This window comes from Siphateles boraxobius, unplaced genomic scaffold (assembly GCF_051911475.1).
Source record: "Siphateles boraxobius isolate OS27281-9 unplaced genomic scaffold, OSU_SipBor_1 25, whole genome shotgun sequence".
Taxonomy (NCBI): Eukaryota; Metazoa; Chordata; class Actinopteri; order Cypriniformes; family Leuciscidae; genus Siphateles; species Siphateles boraxobius.
Window position 1 is genome coordinate 27221115 of NW_027508866.1, and position 18603 is coordinate 27239717.

At 39.7% G+C, this 18603-nt stretch overlaps 2 protein-coding genes across 3 annotated transcripts in view; one reads left to right on the forward strand and one right to left on the reverse strand.

The window, feature by feature from the left end:
* Positions 1–15062, forward strand: part of fbn2 (fibrillin 2) — a 119222-nt gene extending 104160 nt beyond the window's left edge. Inside the window, 8 exon segments of the mRNA XM_077243913.1 lie at positions 655–760; positions 9555–9670; positions 10973–11075; positions 11077–11141; positions 11144–11189; positions 11894–11935; positions 11937–12012; positions 12406–15062. Of these exon segments, the coding sequence (XP_077100028.1) occupies positions 655–760; positions 9555–9670; positions 10973–11075; positions 11077–11141; positions 11144–11189; positions 11894–11935; positions 11937–12012; positions 12406–12714 (863 nt within the window). The 3' untranslated portion in view covers positions 12715–15062.
* A 336-nt stretch (positions 15063–15398) lies between these two features.
* Positions 15399–18603, reverse strand: part of slc12a2 (solute carrier family 12 member 2) — a 121006-nt gene continuing 117801 nt past the window's right edge. For both annotated transcript variants that reach the window (XM_077243436.1, XM_077243437.1), the window contains one exon: positions 15399–17966. In XM_077243436.1, coding sequence (XP_077099551.1) covers positions 17831–17966 — 136 coding nt within the window. In that variant the 3' untranslated portion in view covers positions 15399–17830. The remainder of the gene's footprint in view (positions 17967–18603) is intronic.

Below are 18603 nucleotides of genomic sequence, written 5' to 3' on the forward strand. Positions count from 1 at the left end.
ACCAGTTGCTGCTGCTGGTTCATTTGACTCTGTTTGGAACGAGGCATGATTTTGACAAAGTGCGTTTGACTGCATTGATCGTTTAACTAAAACTGTGTATTGTTATTTTTTCCAGCGTTTTCTTGACCTAACATGGGGAGAAAATTGAGTTCCCTTATCATGCACTTTTAACACTAGAACGGCCACCAGCAGTCATTTTAACCACAACATTTAAACTTATGGTAATTATCTTTAACACTAGAACGAACAAGGCGTCATTTTGACCGTTTTGAAATTTGCATAGTCAATAACTTTGTCTAAATAAATCACAAAGCCTTGCTGCTCCCTGACTTTTCCTAAAACTACATGAATTTTCATTAAAACTAGTTTAAATATTTATTGTGTGAATAAAAACAGAAATATAATCATTTCTACCTATAACGTCCACAGGCAGTCATTTTGCGCTGTTTAAATTGAGTTTTGCCGACGGTCTGGATCAGATAATGTGAAAGTATTATGTGAAGATGGTTGGCAGAGATGAATCATGCTGTATTTGACAATATAAGGGACACTGTAGTAGTAATACAACTCCACATCATCTTCAAGAGATGCACTGAAACCTCACAAACAGCTGATAGTAGTTTGTACAGTAGCTGGCAGAGGATTTTTTATCAGAGTTCATGAAGTTAGACAGCTTGCAAGACAGGTGCAACAGCGTGGACCGCAGCAGAGTGCTGAAAGTGGGCGGAGCCTCGTACAAAGATGCCGACACCGGCTGCATGTGAGGCAAAGCCGTGCACGGTGCACCCGCTGCACCCTGCTCTATCGAAACGTGCCAACTTGTCGAAAAATGCTACCGTAGAGACCTGGGGCCTCATGTACAAAGCGTGCGTACGTACGCACAGAAAAGTGCCGTAGGCTACGATCATTGTCACGGACGGTCCACTAACAATTTAGGCCTACTTACAAACCCACCTTTTCTTGTGAAATATTGGGTAACATACTGTCGACCCTTTGCCTCTTTCACTTCTCTTATTTTTTTCTCTTTCCGTTTTTGACTTCCAGATTTTTGAGGCATTTTCACTTCCTCTTCCGTCAAGTTGATATTCTGCTGGCGAGCTGTTTGTGTTGCCTGGATACAATTTGGGCGGACTGAACCATTTTATGATTATCGAGAGGGGGAGAGGGGCCCACGGACGTTTGTGTTTCCTAAACAAATACATTTTTTTGACACCAGGAAACAGCAAATAGAATAATTTAAAGTTAATAATTTTTACTATCAAATATATTTTTTTAGCACCACAATTTTATTGGGGGCTTCTCTGGACCCCCTCTTAGTCATGGGCCCCGAGAATCGTCATCGTTTACCCCCCCTTTACAGCGCCCCTGATTCTAGGTATTATTAACTGGCCAGAACTTTGAGATCGCAATAGACGTTAGGCATGTGCCGGTATCAAATTTTCATGCTGCGATTAATTGATTGAGCTTTTATCACGGTATACGGTATTATCACGATATTTTAATTGCACAAGAGAAACAGACGGATTGGGGGTATCTAAAAAAAACTTGCATCACAATGTGTTATTGTGATTGTCAAAACATTAATTTTATTTTTTAGTGACAACATGTTATAATGTTTACATGGTACAGTTACTGAGGCTACTGTTTGTATTATTGCTTAACACAATTTTCATGATTTCAATTAAATTCTTGGATTTAATTTCAATCTTGATTCAATATTGACTCATTTGGATAAATATTAGGTAGGCTACAGTAGATAGCCTGCATTTAATTTTTTCTCAAGAAAAAATATATCTCACATAATGCTGTAAACATACAGAGAGAAATTAAATATAATGCATACAATATAAATATAATAATAATATAAATATAAAAATTTAATATGCCGTAATTTTCATTATAATAACAATTATATAATGACAAGTAAACATATATTAAAATATGTAATATAGTGCACATATTTAGCTAAATACTCTCTCTATAGCTATTTTCTTATAGTCAACTAACATTAAATGCATTTCCTGAGGTAAATGTAACGTTCTGTGACATAATTGTTCTCCTGCAGTGTTATTGACCTCTTTCCGTGGTTGAAAAACACTGATTGATCGAAAGTACGTATACCTTTCGGTGGGTTGTACTGTATCTTTAATAAAAAGTAACAGATGATCTGTTTACTTGAACTGAGGCGCGTGATCTGTCACGTCATTTACAAGCACCAAAACAGTATTTATTGTCTGAATTTCGTTATAAAACCTGAGAGCTGATATTTTTTTCATATCAAAAGTAACCTGCTCTGTCTAGTCTGTCGGTGTCAGTGTCCTCTTTGCTCCGCGATTTTTCTCTGCGTGAGAAAATGGATGTGTGGCGCGAGACCGTGTGAAAGTGTCAATTGCGTGAGTCTCAAGCTGCTGAATGCGTGAGAGTTGGCAGCCATGCGGGGGATAAATAGTCGGCAGCGTTCCTCCTTCCGCCGTGCTTCTTTTCCATGTGAGGATTGTTTACATTAGACTAGAGTGCACACTGCATTCACACAGTGCTTATACATGTGATGTGGGGATTGTTTACATCAAAGTGCGCACGTGTTTTGTGCAGCATATACGCATTGTTTTTTTAAGCGGTTGATGGAAAATAAGCTGATGCGCGTTCTAAAAATCTAAATTCGGATCTATTATTTTTCACGGTATTTCGAAGTCCCCGCGATAACAATATCGTGCATATTCATTACCGAGATTTATCGCATTACCGAATACCGGCACATGTCTAATAGACGTGAAGGACTATAATGCGTTAAGAGCTCGCTCAAGTACTGGGGAGCTAAACCATTTAGTGCTTTGTAAGTAATCAGCAATATTTAAAAATTTATCCGATGTTTAATAGGGAGCCAATGCAGTGTTGACAGAACCGGGCTAATATGGTCGTACTTCCTGGTTCCGGTAAGAACTCTAGCGGCTGCGTTTTGAACTGGCTGTAGTTTGTTTATTAAGCGTGCAGGGCAACCACCCAGTAGAGCATTACAATAATCTAGCCTTGATGTCATTAACGCATGATGCGGTTTTACAGACACTAGACACGTGACTTTCAAATGAAAGATTGGTATCAAAGAGCACACCCAGGTTCCTAACTGACGACGAAGACTTAACAGAGCAGCCATCAAGTGTTAGACGGTATTCTAGGTTATTACGTGTGGAAGTTTTTTGTTCAATAATTAGAATCTCTGTTTTTTCAGAATTTAGTAGTAGGAAATTACTAGTCATCCAATTTTTGATATCAACTATGCATTCCGATAATTTTGTGAATTGGTGAGTTTCGTTAGGTTTGGAAGAAATATAGAGCTGAGTATCATTAGCATAACAGTGAAAGGTAATTCCATGTTTCCTAATGATATCTCCTAAAGGTAGCATGTACAGAGTGAACAGCAGCGGTCCTAGTACTGAGCCTTGTGGTACGCCATACTGAACTTGTGATCGATAAGACATCTCTTCATTTACTGCTACAAACTGATAGCGGTCAGATAAATATGATTTAAACCATGCTAATGCAATTCCACTAATGCCAACATAGTTTTCTAGTCTATTTAAGAGAATGTTGTGGTCAATGGTGTCAAATGCAGCACTAAGATCAAGTAACACTAATAGAGAGATACAACCACGATCGGATGATAAGAGAAAATCATTTGTGACTCTAATGAGAGCTGTCTCAGTGCTATGGTGCGGTCTAAATCCTGACTGGAAATCCTCGCAGATACCATTTCTTTTAAGAAAGGAACACAGTTGTGAGGATACTGCCTTTTCTAGTATCTTTGACAGAAAATGTAGATTCGAGATTGGCCTGTAATTGACTAATTCTGTAGGATCCAGTTGCGTTTTTTTAACAAGCGGTTTAATCATAGCCAACTTAAAGGTTTTTGGTACGTATCCTAGAGACAAAGATGAATTAATGATGTTAAGAAGAGGATCTATGACTTCTGGAAGCATCTCTTTCAGTAGTTTAGTCGGTATAGGGTCTAACATACATGTTGTCGATTTAGATGAATTAACGAGTTTGCAAAATTCTTCCGCTCCTATGGCAACAAATGAATCAAATTTTACCTCGGGGAGACTATAATGCACTCCCTGATGTGATGCTGTAGTAAACGGTTGCATAGTTATAATTTTGTCCCTAATATTATCAATCTTATAAGTGAAGAAGTTCATAAAGTCATTACTGCTGTGTTTCTTGGAAACTTCTGGGCTTGAAGCTTTCTTTTTCGTTAGTGTAGCCACTTTTTCAAAAAAATACCTTGGATTATGTTTATTTTCTTTTAATAGGGTTGAAAAATAAGCAGATCTAGCAGCTTTTAAAGCCTCTCTGTAAGCAATCGAGCTCTCCTTCCATGAAATCCGAAATACCTCTAGTTTTGTTTTCTTCCAGTTGCGCTCCATTTTTCTGGCTGCTCTCTTAAGGGCCCGGGTGTGCTCGTTGTACCACGGTGTTGGACTATTTTCTTTAATCTTCTTTAAGCGCAACGGAGCAACTGTATCTAAAGTGCTGGAAAGGAGAGAGTTAAAAGTTTCTGTTGCAATATCAAGTTCTTCTAAGCTATCTGGGATGCTGAGACGATGAAACTTATTAGGAAGATTATTGATAAAGCAATCTTTAGTGGCAGAAGTGATAGGTCTAACATACTTGTAACACTGAGTTGGCTTTGCAGCCTTGGCTAAATGTAATTTACATGAGACTAGATAATGATCTGAGATGTCGTGGCTCTGCTGCAGAATTTCAACAGCATCAACATTGATTCCATGTGATAATATTAGATCTAGAGTATGATTACGACAATGAGTAGGTCCTGACACGTGTTGTCTAACTCCAATAGAGTTAAGAATGTCTTTAAATGCCAATCCCATTGCATCTTTTCCATTATCTACATGTATATTAAAATCACCAACAATTAGGACTTTATCTGCAGTCAATACTAATTCTGATAGAAAGTCAGCAAATTCTTTGATAAAATCTTTATGGTGCCCTGGTGGCCTGTAGACAGTTGCCAGCAGAATTCTCAACTTTGATTTATCGTTTACATTATATATTTTTACATTAAGCACCAACACTTCAAAATAAATATATTTTAAACTAGATTTTTTAGTGGTTTTGAAAATATTACTATAAATTACAGCAACACCTCCCCCTTTGCCTTTCAGGCGAGGTTCATGTTTATAACAGTAATCATGAGGGGTGGACTCATTTAAAGTAATGTAATCGTCTGGTTTTAGCCAGGTTTCTGTCATACACAGCACATCTAGGTTATAATCTGAAATCATATCATTAACTATGAGTGCTTTTGAAGTAAGGGATCGAATATTCAGCAACCCAAGCTTTATCGTTTGCTCATCTGTATTATATCTATTTTTTATTTGTTGAATATCAATTACATTTTTAACCTTAGATCGGTTTGGACGTTTTTTGGATTTCCAAATTCGGGGAACAGACACAGTCTCTATATGATGATATCTAGGTGAAAGAGCCTCTATGTGATGGGATTTATCTGACCTGACGCGAGGCCGCTAGCAGACGGTCGGTTTAGCCAGTTTGTCTGCTTCCTGACCTGATCCCCAGATTGTCATGTTTTGTCTCTAAGACTATGAGCCAAATTACTAGAGAGAAGAGCAGCACCATCCCAGGAGGGATGAATACCATCTCTTTTCAACAGGTCAGGTTTGCCCCAAAAACCTTTCCAATTGTCTATGAATTCTATATTATTTTGCGGACACCACTTAGACAGCCAGCCATTGAGTGATGACAATCTGCTAACTATCTCATCACTCCTTCGTACAGGAAGGGGGCCAGAGCAAATTACAGTGCCTGACATCGTACTTGCGAGTTCAAACACCTCTTTAATATTAATTTTAACATGAGAATGAACCTAATTGGTTCTTGCAGAAGCTCAAACATGCTGCGTAACACGAGAATGAACCTCATTGGTTCTTGCTGAAGCTTAAAACATTCTGCATAACATGAGACTGAACCTCATTGGATCTTGCTGAAGCTTAAACTTGCTGCGTGACATGAGAATGAACCTCATTGGTTCTTGCTTAAGCTTAAACTTGGTGCGTTATATGAGAATGGACCTCATTGGTTCTTGCAGAAGCTTACACTTTCTGCATAACATAAGAATGAACCTCATTGGTTCTTGCAGAAGCTTACACTTGCTGCATAACATGAGAATGAACCTCATTGGTTCTTGCAGAAGTTTAAACATTGCTGCGTAACATGAGAATGAACCTCATTGTTTCTTGCTGAAGCTCAAAAGTGCTGCGTAACACGAGAATGAACCTCATTGGTTCTTGCAGAAGCTCAAACGTGCTGCATAACGCAAGAATGAACCTCATTGGTTCTTGCAGAAGCTCAAACGTGCTGCATAACACGAGAATGAACCTCATTGGTTCTTGCAGAAGCTTAAACTTGCTTCGTAACATGAGAATGAACCTCATTGGTTCTTGCAGAAGCTTAAACGTGCTGCGTAACATGAGAATGAACCTCAGTGGTTCTTGCAGAAGCTCAAACGTGCTGCGTAACACGAGAATGAACTTCATTGGTTTTGCAGAAGCTTAAACTTGCTGCGTAACATGAGAATGAATCTCATTGGTTCTTGCTAAAGCCTAAACTTGCTGCGTAATACGAGAATGAACCTCATTGGTTCTTGCAGAAGCTTAAACGTGCTGCATAACACGAGAATGAACCTCACTGGTTCTTGCTGAGCCTCCAATGTGCTGCATAACATGAGAATCAACCTCATTGGTTTTTGCAGAAGCTAAAACGTGCTGCGTAACAAGAGAATGAACCTCATTGGTTCTTGCAAAAGCTCAAACGTGCTGCGTAACATGAGAATCAACCTCATTGGTTCTTGCAGAAGCTCAAACGTGCTGTGTAACAAGAGAATGAACCTCATTGGTTCTTGCTGAAGCTCAAACGTGCTGCGTAACATGAGAATGAACCTCATTGGTTCTTCCAGAAGCTCAAACGTGCTGCGTAACATGACAATGAACCTTATTTGTTCTTGCAGAAGCTCAAACGTGCTGCGTAACACGAGAATGAACCACATTGGTTCTTGTAGAAGCTTAAACTTGCTACATAACACAAGAATGAACCTCATTGGTTCTTGCAGAAGCTCAAATGTGCTGCGTAACATGAGAATGAACCTCATTGGTTCTTACTAAAGCTCACACTTGCTGTGTAACATGAGAATGAACCTCATTGGTTCTTGCAGAAGCTTAAACGTGCTGCGTAACACGAGAATGAACCTCATTGGTTCTTGCTGAGCCTCAAACATGCTGCGTAACATGAGAATCAACCTCATTGGTTCTTGCAGAAGCTCGAACATGCTGCGTAACATGAGAATCAACCTCATTGGTTTTTGCAGAAGCTCAAACGTGCTGCGTAACACGAGAATGAACCTCATTGGTTCTTGATGAAGCTCAAACGTGCTGCGAAACATGATAATGAACCTCATAGGTTCTTGCAGAAGCTGAAACTGGCTGCGTAACATAAATACGCTCTGTACATTTTTACATACCTGATGCATGCTTTTAAATTTTTTTTGAATTTCCCATCTTCCCAAACCTTATTTGTCACTGACGCTACTACAGAATAACTAAGACACAAGTTTTCTGTGCAAATCGGCACACTAATGTGAACATATGACTGAAACGCAGCCATATGTGGCTCACTGCTGCATCCCGCTTATCTTACTGGAATCTGTATCCTTTGAAAGGATTCTCTCCGACCCTGACAAGACAGGTTAGTTTTGTTAAGCAGCTTTTCCACTACACAGTACCAGCTCGACACGACTCGACTCGACTCGCCTTTGTTTGGTTTTCCTGTGTGTTAAAGTTGTACCTGTACCTGCTTTCGGGTACTTTTTTTCGTATCACCTCCGGCAAGGTTCTGAGTGAGCTGAGGCGATACTAAAATGTGACGTGAAAACACTGCAGACTGCTGATTGGTCAGACAGAATCCTCACTATTCACTGCGTCATCATTGCACGCGCCAGACGGAACTGTTTTTTTCAGCAGTTACAGGCAGTTTGAGTCATTCCACCAGCAGGAAACAGTCCAGGTAAAGGTCTGAGAAAGAGATTTTGTGCCTGTTTGAGATGATTCACCACAAGATCAGGTTCACAGGTAGAGAGCGCAAGTTACTGGATGGCACGTAAGTCTGAAGTAATGAGTTTAGGTAAAAGGGACCAGAACCAGTGGTTGTTCTGTAGGCAAACATCAGTGACTTGAATTTGATGCAAGCGGCAACTGGCAACCAGCGCAATTTTGTGAGAGGAGTGACGTGTTGTCTTCATCTTGTTGAAGACCACTCTAGCTGCAGCATTCCGGATCAGTTGCAGAGGTTTGACAGAGCAAGCTGGAAGACCTGCTAGGAGAGCATTACAATAGTCCAGTCTGGACAGAACAAGCACTTGGACAAGGAGTTGTGTAGTATGCTCTGATAGGAAGGGCCTGATCCTTCTAATGTTGTATAAAGCAAATCTACAGGACTGGGCCGTTCTAGCAATGTGGTCTGTGAAGTTCAATTGATCATCAATGACAACTCCAAAGTTCCTGGCTGACCTTGATGGATGACGAGCCTAGCTGAATGGAGAAGTTGTGGTGTAGTGTTGGGTTGGCCGGGACCACAAGCAGATGATCCAAAAGCTTCCTGTTCTCTTCTCTTTGCTTCAAACCATTGTTGCATCACATCCAAACAGACTCTTGGGTTCTGCTGGCTGATCATGAGTATGTCATTTATCCTTTTCAGCCATTGAGGGCAAATTCAGCCACAGATTTCTCTTGCTTACAAATGCCAAGCCGAAAGATCTTCATGTGGATAACTTGACCAGCACTGGATCCAGTTAGTCACTATACGAGTCTCTGTCCATGACGTTCCCTGCAAACAAATGGGTCTTGCTCAATTATGTTATCCACTATGTAGTGCTTTGAAAGGCTAGCACACTCAACTGTTCGCGCAATGGAGAGGAACACAAAGATCAGTGTATTTGAGCCTTGGAGGTTCTTTCACACTGGCATTTGGTGCACTCACAGAATCCTTTTGCATGAAATGAACATACGAGTGATGTGAAGTTCATTTGGATGATATGAACGCTGTTTTCTAAACCTAAAGTTTGCTTGAAATGGTGTTTCTTTAGCATTCTCCTCATCTCTTATATCTCTTATGGTACATGCACAGCATACAAACACAAGAGTTCTTTCTCTCTCCCTAAGGTTCTGCTGATTAATCCAATGTAACAAAAACATAAATAAAACAGCAAAGCTATAGGATGTTCTCTTCCTAAGTCATTACCCAGATACAGTGGTTTACAGCTGCCGTTGATGGATCCATGGTATGGATCCAAAAGCACAATGTGAAGAGACGGGGAAGGATGAGGGGAGGAATCAGACTCGGGTGTATACCAAGCAATGGAAGTGTGAAAGCACTGAAGTGTCCAGCGTACTGTCTGCGGGGCCACTGCACTATACTATGTGAGATGCATGAATTACGTTACATGTTTCTCTCTCTCTCTCAGATATAGATGAGTGTGTGTGTGATCACAGGTGTCAGTTTGGCTGTCAGAATGTTGCGGGTGGTTTCCGTTGCAGCTGTCCACAGGGATACACTCAACACCAGCAGTGGAACCAATGTGTGGGTTAGTGTGTACACACACACACACACACACACACACACACACACACACACACACACACACACACACACACACACACACACACACACACACACACACACACACACACACACACACACACACACACACACACACACACACACACACACACACACACAAAATTGTTGGGTTTCCTAGTTTTATGGGCACTTTCCATAGACATAATTTTTATACTGTACAAACTGTATACATTCTATAACCCTAAACTTTGCAACCTAAGCTTAAATGGGAGTAAAACAGATTGTTGCATTCAGACCTAACTGAAATCTCACTGTCTAAACTCTATGTCAAGCCTCATGTGAAAAATCTGGGAGTCCTTCAGGGGTGTGTTTCCCGAAAGCAGCATTAGCCAACTATGATCATAAGTTCCATCGTTATCAGCATAGTCCAACGAGTCTGTGTTTCCCGAAAACATCGTTCAGACAAACATTTGCAAACAGCATCGCAGAGTTGCGGTTTGGAGCGACAGATCTCATCCTTTTATCAAGAAGCAGTTTCTTGTTTGCATGACATGTGGACTCTTGAGCCAAATAAGCAAGCTGACATTCAGTACAATCTATATATTTTATTTAGAATACATACAAATGTCATTTATGTCTTTTAGTTTGTCAAGAGATTTAAAACACAGTTTTAAGAGCGCGCATGTGTTAACGTGCTCTACTACGTAAGAACGAGCCTATGATTGAATCTGGAAATAAAGCAAAAAAAACGGAGACAAATTAGAAATAGTCCTCAGATACCATGCCCGTAATTTATAGCAAAACATCTAGCATTAATTAAATCTCAAGTTCTTTTAATAAAACTGTTTATTACTCCATCACCTGTGTGACATCATTAACCAACGTGGTTGAACGACCAATTTGCGACAGTACGGTTTCAGGAAACAGTCGTGACTATCTAGTTGATTTCTTAAACAATGCTTTGTACTATGGTAGCAACCTGACTGTAGCAGAGAGTTACTGAGTTGTAAGGAAAACACACCCCTGGACAGTGCTCTAAAGCTTGATAGAAACTTTATTTTACAACCTGCTATCAATTGCGAGTTTTGGTAAAAATGATATTTTCTCTTTTTTTAATAATTTTGATGATCCATGCTTTTATTTCCTTGACACTCTAACACTCTTGTACTTGGGTATCCGCTCCTAAACTTTGGAACAGCTTGCCAAATCAAATCAGAACTGACCCACATTTTTAAATTAAAGTTAAAACATATATTTTTTATCTTTCCAACAATCTGTGATGCTTTACTGTTTTTCTTAACTGCAGATGACAATGAGTGCTTGAACCCGGGCAACTGTCGTTCAGCTTCCTGTTTCAACACGTTGGGCAGCTTTAAGTGTGGCTGTCCATCTGGCTTTACCTTTGACCCCGAGCTGTGAAGACGTGGACGAGTGTGTGTCCTCCATGAGGCCCTGCATATACGCCTGCTCAAACACGCATTCGTGTGCGGATGTCCCGCTGGATATTACAGAGCAGGACAGGGGTGAGTCTGCACCAAATACCGTTACACTAAAGTCAAGTGGAATATTTACATAGCAAGACAGATTATAGTTGACTAGTGAATAGTGGACAAGTAATAGGGATTTCATTATAATGTTAGAAATGATTAAACTATGTATTTTTTGTTAGCAATTTTTGGGCAAATCGAATGAAACCTGCTCAAAACATGGCTGGATTTTTGCACAAAAAAATCATTATACTTCTCTTAATTTTGTGTTTTTTACTGATTGATTATTATACTATGCTGTGTAATACAATACAACTACTATATTACAGTAATGAGAATCATCATTGATGATTCCCTTTAATGGGACTAAAAAATAAAAAATAAAATAAAAACTAGTTCTTTTCCCTTTAATGCATCTGAACATTTTTTGTATTTATTACAGTAATGAAACAGCATGATAATTAATAAAACATTTAAATGGACCTTGATCCCAGTTAGTTTCTTACCATGCAAACAGTGGGAAAGCGGCCTTTCTCTTTATAGTTTTATATTATGAATATTGTTGGCTCTTTTAAAAAAATAGGAACAATCGTCATTTGTCTGTTGCTTTGGACAAAAGTGTCTGCTAAATGCGAATGACATGGGTAGAAATACATGTAGCCAGCATTCTGTGTTATTTATATTGTGCCTTTTATTTGGATCTTTCTCATCAGTGAGATTGAATGAGTGTGTTCCTGTAGGCACTGTGTATCTGCTGCTGGTTTTGGAGGTGATGAACTTGGAAACCTGCTATGGCTGCAAAACCAGTGGACAAAAGAAGAAAAGTATCAGGAGAAGAGACACTTCAAAATTCACACAGGTAAAAGACAAGAGAAAAAATCAAGAGAATTTTATCATAGGGATTGATTCACCCAAAAATTAAAATAGGCGGGGGGGGGGGGGAATGTTAGAATTAAAACACTTTAAACCTAAATGTCAAAAAAATTACTTGAATCAATGAACAGCAATAATAAAGCCCCAGTCTTACAGATCATTAACTAAAAAAAGTTGGTTTAGGGTTTAGTAACCCTTTAAAAATCTTACAGGTTTGAACAAAATGAAGGGCAAGTAATTTATGAGAGAAAAAGTTTGTGTGAACGCTTTAAAAATGTGTTGGACTGTTAGTTTCATTCCTCTTCTAAATAAATGCTGGATGTGGATGTCCGTTCACTGAACCTCATAACTGTAATATAATATTCTGCTGTTCCTACAGGAAGCAGTTAGTCTGGCCAGTGTGGACGTGGATCAGCCGCTGAAGTTACTTCTCAAGCGTTCACAACTCAAACCCAGAGCAGCCGTCCTGGAGCTGGTGCCTGCGGTCCGATCCCTCGTCCAGCGCGAGACCTACTCCATCACAGCCGGAAACCAGGATGGTCTCTTCCAGATCAGACAGCGGGCAGGGGTCAGTTACCTGCACCGCACACACAGGACCTCCTCAAGGACACACTACACCCTGCAGATCAGAGGTTCTGATGAACCTGCTCCAGCCCTGCTCATCACACTCCACATCACACTCCAGTAGAGTAGCAGTTCTGATGACCCGTTCCAGCCCTGCTCATCACACTCCTCATCACACTCCTCATGACACTCCTCATCACACCCCACATCACACCCCTCATCACACTCCTCATCATTCCTCATCACACTCTTCATCACACTCTTCATCACTCCACATCACACCACATCACACTCCTACATGCTCCCCGTGATTATTGTCTGAATACGTAATACTCATTGAAACAGCTGAATTGTTTTTATATGGAGCTAATCATATTTTCTTTCCCCAAACCCTCACAGATTTTTTTTTTATTAAATAAAACTTTTAAGTATATTTGTTTTTAAGCCTTTCGAAATTTACGACCTGAGATGCTCACATAAAATGTTTACACACAATTTTCTTCATAAAGCATGTACACAAGCACACATACTGTCTTATGCAGCTTGAAAGGGCCTAGTTGCGGACATATTTTCCATTTTTAAAATGTAAATGGAGAAAACCCCACTATATTTACAGGTCCTTCTCAAAAAATTAGCATATTGTGATAAAGTTAATTTTTTTCCATAATGTTATGATAAAAATTAAACTTTCATATATTTTAGATTCATTGCACAGCAACTGAAATATTTCAGGTCTTTTATTGTTTTAATACTGATGATTTTGGCATACAGCTCATGGAAACCCAAAATTCCTATCTCAAAAAATTAGCATATCATGAAAAGGGTCTCTAAACGAGCTATTAACCTAATCATCTGAATCAACTAATTAATTCTAAACAGCTGCAAAAGATTCCTGAGGCTTTTAAAAACTCCAAGCCTGTTTCATTACTCAAAACCGCAATCATGGGTAAGACTGCCGACCTGACTGCTGTCCAGAAGGCCATCATTGACACCCTCAAGCAAGAGGGTAAGACACAGAAAGAAATTTCTGAACAAATACGCTGTTCCCAGAGTGCTGTATCAAGGCACCTCAGTGGGAAGTCTGTGGGAAGGAAAAAGTGTGGCAAAAAACGCTGCACAACGAGAAGAGGTGACTGGACCCTGAGGAAGATTGTGGAGAAGGACCGATTCCAGACCTTGGGGGACCTGCGGAAGCAGTGGACTGAGTCTGGAGTAGAAACATCCAGAGCCACCGTGCACAGGCGTGTGCAGGAAATGGGCTACAGGTGCCGCATTCCCCAGGTCAAGCCACTTTTGAACCAGAAACAGCGGCAGAAGCGCCTGACCTGGGCTACAGAGAAGCATGACTGGACTGTTGCTCAGTTTTGCATGTCATTCGGAAATCAAGGTGCCAGAGTCTGGAGGAAGACTTGGGAGAAGGAAATGCCAATATGCCTGAAGTCCAGTGTCAAGTACCCACAGTCAGTGATGGTCTGGGGTGCCATGTCAGCTGCTGGTGTTGGTCCACTGTGTTTTATCAAGGGCAGGGTCAATGCAGCTAGCTATCAGGAGATTTTGGAGCACTTCATGCTTCCATCTGCTGAAAAGCTTTATGGAGATGAAGATTTCATTTTTCAGCACGACCTGGCACCTGCTCACAGTGCCAAAACCACTGGTAAATGGTTTACTGACCATGGTATTACTGTGCTCAATTGGCCTGCCAACTCTCCTGACCTGAACCCCATAGAGAATTTGTGGGATATTGTGAAGAGGAAGTTGAGAGACGCAAGACCCAACACTCTGGATGAGCTTAAGGCCGCTATCCATTCATCCTGGGCCTCCATAACACCTCAGCAGTGCCACAGGCTGATTGCCTCCATGCCACGCCGCATTGAAGCAGTCATTTCTGCAAAAGGATTCCCGACCAAGTATTGAGTGCATAACTAAACATAATTATTTGAAGTTTGCCTTTTTTTGTATTAAAAACACTTCTTTTATTGGTCGGATGAAATATGCTAATTTTTTGAGATAGGAATTTTGGGTTTTCATGAGCTGTATGCCAAAATCATCAGTATTAAAACAATAAAGGACCTGAAATATTTCAGTTGGTGTGCAATGAATCTAAAATATATGAAAGTTTAATTTGTATCATTACATTATGGAAAATAATTAACTTTATCACAATATGCTAATTTTTTGAGAAGGACCTGTATGTATGAAAATTGCATAGTGTTTGGAGGCTATTACATGAATAAGATGAAAAGCCTCATTGTTTTGAACTGGATCTCTGTACCCCAAATCTCCCCAATTACCTGCATTTCCAGCCCTGATTATCCCTCTCTCTGTTGCAAAACCGTTCGTTCTTCTTAGTTATGGTTGACTGGAGATCATTGTAACATGTTTTGTTTCACTATAAATAGCATAAAGCAGATTACACTTTGTAAATTCTACTGGGTGTAGATTGTCCACAGTAAATAAACCTGTTAAACTGTATGTCTTGCCTCATTAACTCTTAAAGCGCTCTTTAGGTACAAGCCTACTATAGGGTGATGTGTATCACTGCCACCATTAAATTATGCTTATAAAAGACAGCGTTTCAGACTGCGGAGTTAACTGAGTGCCATGAGATCTTTCTGAGATCTTCAGCTGAATCACTGCTTGAAAACAGACACCATATTTATACTTTTTTGATTCAGGAGCTGGTTAACAAGCCTGGTTATTTTGTCTGAGGGCCGATAACAAGGTTGTCTCCGAGGTCGAGAATCATTGAGGACCCAGTGGTAAAAGATGAGTATCTGTATTTAGAGGCACCAACAAAAACAGAACAACTGATTATCATTTGTTTATTTTTATATATTGCAATAAAGATGTACAAAGCATCGATACCCTTAACCGTTAAAATGTTAGAAAAAAGCATGTGACAAATAACAGTACAGTATATCAAAACATTACTGTTCCAGCACAATCAATCAGAACCACCCTCATGGTTTAGCAGGAAACTCAAACCATTGGTCAACAGAGCATTTCTTTAAAAGGCATATAAAAGATAGAAATGTGACCAAACATTGAAAAAGAAAAAGATTGTGCAGGCTAAACCCAAACTAAAAAAAAAAAAAAAAAAAACATCTTAAAACTACTGTAACAAAAAACAACCTGTAATAAATAATTTCACCATATTAATTCCACTCCTTTGATTAATCTGGTTAAGCTAAAAGATATTTACAGGTTAGTAAGGAAGAATAGTGTGAACTAGAGCTGGAACTCGTTGACCTTGATGTGTTAACTCATTTGCACACGATAAGCTACTGAGAAAATGTGAGAGACTTTGGCAACACATTCTGCAGAACGAGAAATGCTGTGACATGCCAAGGGCAAAATAACGTCTTCATCTACAGAAAAACCAGAGGAACCGTTGAGAGGCACTTTTAAAGCACCTCGTGGTGTGGAAACCTACAGCTGCAACTAATGCATTTCTACATCGGTGAGAAACACACATTATATGGTTGTGACACTCTCCTGCTTTCTTTTCTAGATCTACATATAATATACAAGTGTCTTCACCATTCAACTCCTACCTGTTATCTTGAATGATTATTTTGTCATACGTTGGTGTGTCTGTACAGCACTCGTTCTCCCGATCAAACAATAGATTTTCAATAGGTAAGATTGTACCATCAGCTTCACTAATTTCACCCACTTCAAATGAAAACACATGCGGTGCGCACACACACACACACAAACACACACTTAACTTTTAAATATTAGTTTATATTGAGAACTATAAATGTGATTATATTCGTCACATGGATTATTTCTCAGGTAAGTTGCAGGGCAGTGAATTGCATGAATATAACATACACAGAACTGCAACACACTGCGCCTGCAAACTATTAGTGTTGGGAACCAGACCAAACCAAAGACGCCCAATATTCATATTTTCAGCTGGACTGCAGTTAAACTGACCAATGCTTCAGTTAATGACCGGTTTAAACTAAGGCATGATGGGCCATACAACAAACATCTGGTCACATCCTAGCATTCAATCACAAGAACCAACCGGACAAACAGATAACATTCAGGAACAGGACAGACTGAAATCCTGGATGTCAGACGTCTCCAACATTAAAGATGAACCCGGCTCTCAATCCTGAGTTTAGATTACAATATTTCAACGAGTCGCACGCAGTCCATCTGCATAGAGGAACAAATCAGCTTCATTCAACGCAGAAAACATTCTGTCTATGTAAGAGGGAAGATGGTGGTTTATGAAGGTACAGACTGCTTTATAAAACTAGGAAAGTGTAAAGATGGGAGAGCTTCCCTAGACGGCCAGGATTACATTCTCGTTCAGGCATTAGTCCATCTTTCATCACAGCTAGCCAGTATGGCTTGAAGACGACAAGTAAAAACAATCCTCACTTCATCTGTTAAGGCAAAGGTCTTCTCTGTGAATCCAGGGCTTTGCTCTCTTTTGGTTCATTGTTAGTTTGAAAGGATCTGACTTCTCTTTTCCTCCCTTCAGACAGCACTCATCCATCAGCCTCTCTTCGTCAAACCAAAAACTGTTCAACTGTACACAAGGGAAAACTAATATAGTTTTGTTAAAAGTTCTGACTTTTTACATTAGACTACGTGAAAGATGATTGTAATCACCCCGTAGTTCAGGTCTATCAATGGAACAAGAACATGCGCAAAAACACCACAACTCATTCAATGCTTAAAGGAAGACGTAAAACTTTGAAGAAAAAAACAACAGAAGAATAAAAAAACTGACTACAAAAAAAAAGCCAAAAAGTATTTTCTAATGCTGCACAGTGGAGACCTCAGTCCACTCGGGTTGAAGCGTGATTTTTTAAAATGTAAGAATTTAATATGATCGCACAGGAAGGCACATCCACAAGGCTAAGTGTTGCAAAGAACCGTGTTTTTCTTCAAAGTGAGAAAATAAGAAAGGAGGTGATTATTGCTTCAACAAGAGCAAATTAAAAAGTACGAAAGAGGAAAAATAAATCCACAACTCAAAAAGTTGTGACAGTCATAGTAATAATAACAACAATCAGTATAACAACGTGTGCTCAGAAACTGTGAGCTGAAGACAGTATAACCAGCAAACGTGATCTCTCCTGTTGGCGTTGAAGGAAGAACCGCTCTGGTTTCAGCTTCGTTGAGGAGCGTCTGTCGTCGTCATCATCATCATCATCATCAGTCAGATGTGCTGTACTCTGTGTGTCTGTGTGTGTGTGTGTGTGTGTGTGTGTGCTCTACGAGTAGAAGGTGAGGACGCTCTGATGGTTCCCACGCACTAACAGGATGGGCGGCAGGTCTTTGGAGAGTGTGTCCAGCCAGGCCATATACAGAGCACTGGAGACGGCTCCTTTCCTGGCCAGCGGCATGCTCCTGTCACACACACACACACACACACACACACACACACACACACACACACACACACACACACACACACACACACACACACACACACACACACACACACACACACACACACACATTAGTGCTGCTTGACTATAAAGAAAGGAACTCTCGAATGACCAGTCTCACTCATTGTCATGATCATGTTTTTTGAGAGAGAGACTTGTGCCTCAGAGCTGTAAATCCAAAAGGAGAAAATGAATGGTACTTTTTTAGAAACATTACAGTGTGAACGGCAGTAAAAAAACAGGGTTCGTACAGATAATGTAAAAAGAAATTCCAGGACTTTTAAGGACTTGAAGCACTACTTTTTTGGTTTTCAAGGATCACAATCAGAGATCGCACTTATCAAACAATATCTTTAGGATTTTTTTTAAACTCAAATTACAGATATAAGGTATCCAGAATACAACTTACAACGTATTTAATAAAATATATTAAATACAAAGTTTATAATATAAAATATTATTTATAGAACAATAATAGCCATTATAAAGTTGGCGTACTTTGCAGCACGTCTGATAAACCCTCATCAGACCTTTTCTTGATACGGTGTTGCATGAAAAGATTTTATTTTCTTTATTATTATTTTTAATGAATTTTC